The 5,079-nt window shown below is 50.6% G+C and overlaps 1 protein-coding gene across 1 annotated transcript; it reads right to left on the bottom strand.

Moving 5' to 3' along the window:
- Positions 1-3,170: 3,170 nt before the first annotated feature.
- LOC125536591 (polygalacturonase inhibitor 1-like) lies at positions 3,171-4,612 on the bottom strand. The gene has a single exon (XM_048699837.1). It carries the CDS (start codon positions 4,503-4,505, stop codon positions 3,498-3,500), a length of 1,008 nt encoding a protein of 335 aa, XP_048555794.1. The 5' UTR covers positions 4,506-4,612; the 3' UTR covers positions 3,171-3,497.
- Positions 4,613-5,079: the final 467 nt, after the last annotated feature.

Raw genomic sequence — 5,079 nt, forward strand, 5'->3', positions numbered from 1 at the left:
CGTCACACGGAGTGACAAATCCCAGTCTTGATTCGTGCCAACCCAACAGACACTTTCGGAGATACCTGTAGTGTACCTTTATAGCCACCCAGTTACATTGTGACGTTTGGCACACCCAAAGCACTCCTACAGTATCCGGGAGTTGCACAATCTCATGGTCTAAGGAAATGATACTTGACATTAGAAAAGCTTTAGCATACGAACTACATGATCTTGTGCTAGGCTTCGGATTGGGTCTTGTCCATCACATCATTCTCCTAATGATGTGATCCCGTTATCAACGACATCCAATGTCCATGGTCAGGAAACCGTAACCATCTATTGATCAACGAGCTAGTCAACTAGAGGCTTACTAGGGACATGGTGTTGTCTATGTATCCACACATGTATCTGAGTTTCCTATCAATACAATTATAGCATGGATAATAAACGATTATCATGAACAAGGAAATATAATAATAACTAATTTATTATTGCCTCTAGGGCATATTTCCAACAGCAACGACACCAGAAAATAGTCTTGATAACCCACAAGCATAGGGGATTGCAACAGTTTTCGAGGGTAGAATATTCAACCCAAATTTATTGATTCGACACAAGGGGAGCCAAAGAATACTCTCAAGTATTAGCAGCTGAGTTGTCAATTCAACCACACCTGGAAACTTAATATCTGCAGCAAAGTATTTAGTAGCAAAGTAATATGATAGTAGTGGTAATGGTAGCAAAAGGTGACAGTAGTAAAAGTAATGTTTTTGGTATTTTGTAGTGATGATAGCAATAGCAACGGGAAAGTAAATAAGCGAAGAACAATATATGGAAAGCTCGTAGGCAATGGATCGGTGATGGAGAATTATGTCGGATGCGGTTCATCATGTAACAGTCATAATCTAGGGTGACACAGAACTAGCTCCAGTTCATCAATGTAATGTAGGCATGTATTCCGAATATAGTCATGCGTGCTTATGGAAAAGAACTTGCATAACATCTTTTGTCCTACCCTCCCATGGCAGCGGGGTCCTTACAAAAACTAAGGGATATTAAGGCCTCCTTTTAATAGAGAACCGGAACAAAGCATTAACACATAGTGAATACATGAACTCCTCAAACTACGGTCATCACCGGTAAGTATCCCGATTATTGTCACTTCAGGGTTAACGAATCATAACACATAATAGGTGACTATAGACTTGCAAGATAGGATCAAGAACACTCATATATTGATGAGAACATAATAGGTTCAGATCTGAAATCATGGCACTTGGGCCCTAGTGACAAGCATTAAGCATAGCGAAGTCATAGCAACATCAATCTCAGAACATAGTGGACACTAGGGATCAAACCCTAACAAAACTAACTCGATTACATGATAGATCCCATCCAACCCATCACCGTCCAGCAAGCCTACGATGGAATTACTCACGCGCGGCAGTGAGCATCATGAAATTGGTGATAGAGGATGGTTGATGATGACGATGGCGACGGATTCCCCTCTCCGGAGCCCCGAACTGACTCCAGATCAGCCCTCCCGAGAGGTTTTAGGGCTTGGCGGCGGCTCCGTATCGTAAAACGCGATGATTTTTTCTCTCTGTTTTTTTCTCCCCGAAACTCAATATATGGAGTTGGAGTTGGAGTCAGAGAGGCAACAGGGGGCCCACGAGGTAGGGGGCGCGCCCTAGGGGGCAGGCGTGCGCCCCACCCTCGTGGAGAGGTGGTGGGCTCCTGGCCTTCATCTTTTGCAGGTATTTTTCTTATTTTCTGAAAAGTGGCTCCGTGAAGTTTCAGGTCATTCCGAGAACGTTTGCTCCTGCACATAAATAACACCATGGTAATTCTGCTGAAAACAGCGTCAGTCCAGGTTAGTTCCATTCAAATCATGCAAGTTAGAGTCCAAAACAAGGGCAAAAGTATTTGGAAAAGTAGATACATTGGAGACGTATCATTCCTTCGGTAAACGGGAGTTGCATAATCTCATAGTCATAGGAACATGTATAAGTCATGAAGAAAGCAATAGCAACAAACTAAACGATCAAGTGTTAAGCTAACGGAATGGGTAAAGTCAATCACATCATTCTCCTAATGTTGTGACCTCGTTAATCAAATGACAACTCATGTCTATGGCTAGGAAACATAGCCATCTTTGATCAACAAACTAGTCAAGTAGAGGCATACTAGTGACACTATGTTTGTCTATGTATTCACACATGTACTAAGTTTTCGGTTAATACAATTCTACCATGAATAATAAACATTTATCATGATATAAGGAAATAAATAATAACTTTATTATTGCCTCTAGGGCATATTTCCTTCAGGCCTCACCAACTCGGACCTTGTCCATTCAGTGTGGACGGTGTGGGCGCCTCCTCGATGCAAGTTTTTTGCTTGGCTTGTTCTTCAAGATAGGATTTGGACTTTGGACCGCTTGAGCCGTCGTGGTTGGCCTAACTGCGGACTATGTCCTCTTTGCAAGCAAACCCAAGAAACCACGGCTCATCTGCTTTTCCAGTGTCGCTACACCATGCGCATTTGGAATGACGTCCTCCCGTGGCTTGGCATGCATCACAGCACCACGTCTACTTGGGTGACGAGGGCTTCGGTCAGAGAATGGTGGAATGGAAACCTTCAGCTCCGTCTTGACTCGCCCAAGGCGCTTGCCTCTCTTATGATGCTCATCTCTTGGGAGGTTTGGTCGGAGTGCAATGCTAGAGTCTTCCGCAACTCGGCGGCCTCTTTCATGGTCATCATCAACAAAATCAAACAGGAGGTGTTACTTTGGGCTATGGCTGGAGCGAAACATTTGGGTGTTGTAGTGCCGTGAGAGTAGGCCTCTTATTTGCCGCTCTGCGGTTTCTGTCTAAAACTTTCTCCTTTATCAATGAAATGGCAAGTCTTTTACCTTGTTTCAAAAAAAAATGCGTGCATTCATTAGTGGACGAGTATGATTCGTCTCCGGCCAATAACACAAACTTTGTTGTCGCTTGAAACCATCAGTTTTTGCATGTTGTGCGCACGCTGAGTCAAATGTGTTCGGATTTCAGAATCCTTCAGACATCTCTTGCTGTATGTGCATGCATGAACTGAACTTTTAAGTTCTCACCCACCCTCTGCTGCGTTTTTCAGACATCTCTTGCTGTATGTGCATACATTTGTATGCCTCTCAGAAAAGCATGTAAAAGTAAGCCAAACATAATTACCATTTAACAGTTGATACATCAGGTAACTGGGATGATCCATCCATCCCGAACACGGGCACACACACACTCTCGGGCGCATCTCCAGACGGTACACACACAGGACACGGCACGCACACACATCTCTATCGTTTCGTACACAAAGCTCAAGGACCGCGCGTGTCAGGCATTGCCACCACCGCGGTGCTCCACTCCACTAGTGAGTTTACTAAGCCCCAAAGCACCGTCCTTCGTGCGTCCGTATGCGCACGAGAACGCCAACACACCACTCATATAACGTACGCCTGCCGGGCGCCGGCGGCGAGCTCAGAGCTGGTGGCAGCTGCTCTCGAGCGGCGCCCCGCGGTGGCAGAGGTTGTGCTCGTAGGCCTTGCAGCCGTGCCGCATGACGCCGTGCAGCTTGGGGAGCGGCCCGCAGAGGTTGTTGTAGCTGAGGTCCAGCGTGAGCAGCGTGGACAGCGCCTCCAGCGACCGGGGCACGGTGCCCCTGATGCGGTTGTGGCTCAGGTCCAGGTACGTCAGCTCCTTGGGGAACCTGAGCCTGCTCAGCTCGAAGTCGAGGTTGTTGTAGGACAGGTCCACCTTGCCGATGGGCCGCCCCTCGGAGAAGAGGAAGGACGCGTCGCCGCTCAGCTGGTTGTGCGACAGATCCACGGTGTTGATCTCGTCCTGCGCGTCGTCGCGCGGGATCGGGCCCGTCAGCTGGTTGTAGGACAGCACCAGCGACCGGAACTGCCCCTGCACGAGGCTGGCCGGGATGCGGCCGGTGAGCTGGTTCCGGCGGAGGTCCAGCGACCGGAGGTTGGGCATGTCGGCGAAGGAGTTGGGGATGGCGCCCGTGAGCCTGTTGTTGGAGAGGTCGACGGAGTCGAGGCTGTGGAGGCGCGCCAGGGAGTCCGGGATGGAGCCGGAGACGTTGGTGTGGGAGACGGTGAGGAACTCGAGCTTGGAGAGGGAGGTGAGGCAGGCCGGGATGGGGCCCTGGAGGCCCGGGAGGCGGAAGAGCGAGAGCGACATGAGCGCCGTCAGCCCCGCCAGCGCGGACGGGATCTGGCCGCGCACGTCGTCGGCGCCGTCGATGAAGACGTTGTTCACGCGCCCGGCCTCGTCGCACGTGAGGTGGTCCCACGCGCAGCAGTCCGCCGACGCCGGCGACCACGTCTTGAGCGTCGCCGGGCTTCCCAGCGCCTGCTTCACCCGGAGCAGCGCCTGCCGGTCGGCCTGCGGGCACCGCTGGGGCAGCAGCGGCGAGCAATGCGCCGTCGCCACCAGAAGGAGCGCCAGCAGCGGGAGGAAGGAGGCAGTCGGCGCCATCGTCGCCCTGTGGCTACCTTCTACTAGCTCAGCTTTGCTAGCTAGCTATGGAGGAGGAGGCCAAGGTGGCGGAAGTGTTGAGTGCGGGAGTGATGAGCTGAGCTGAGCTCTGGAGGTGGCGGTATTAAAAGGGCGTGAGGCCGGGGATAAATGTCCCACCTTTTTTAATTTATTTTTTATTTTTATACTTTGGCTAGGTTTTTTGACCACCATCGAAGATCGAAGCGGGACGTGGTGAGGTGGCCCAGAGAGTGCGAGGGAGGGGCACGAGGCGGCGGCAGCAGCACGGCATGGCGCGGGAAACGGAACCATTCCGGTGGATGAATCCCAGACTGCAACCGGACAAGGAGCGGCGGTAACCGGGAAGCATCCCAGTGGGGTTCGGCTCGACTCGCGTCGTATGGCGCCATTGTTTTTTTTAGGTCAATATATGGCGTCATTGGTCCGTGCATGATTTAGATTAGCATAGCATGTGGGAACTCCCGGACCCGGGCTTTCGCTCGTCCGTTTTTCGGCCTCCGCATAATTGGGCTCGTCACGTAGCAGTCTTAATGCACGTACATGTGCTTGCCGA

Source organism: Triticum urartu, chromosome 2 (genome assembly GCF_003073215.2).
Source record: "Triticum urartu cultivar G1812 chromosome 2, Tu2.1, whole genome shotgun sequence".
In the NCBI taxonomy this organism is placed as follows: domain Eukaryota; kingdom Viridiplantae; phylum Streptophyta; class Magnoliopsida; order Poales; family Poaceae; genus Triticum; species Triticum urartu.

Bases quoted from the DNA above. Each gene is read 5' to 3' on its own strand.
- LOC125536591 (XM_048699837.1), bottom strand. From the start codon at position 4,505: ATGGCGCCGACTGCCTCCTTCCTCCCGCTGCTGGCGCTCCTTCTGGTG.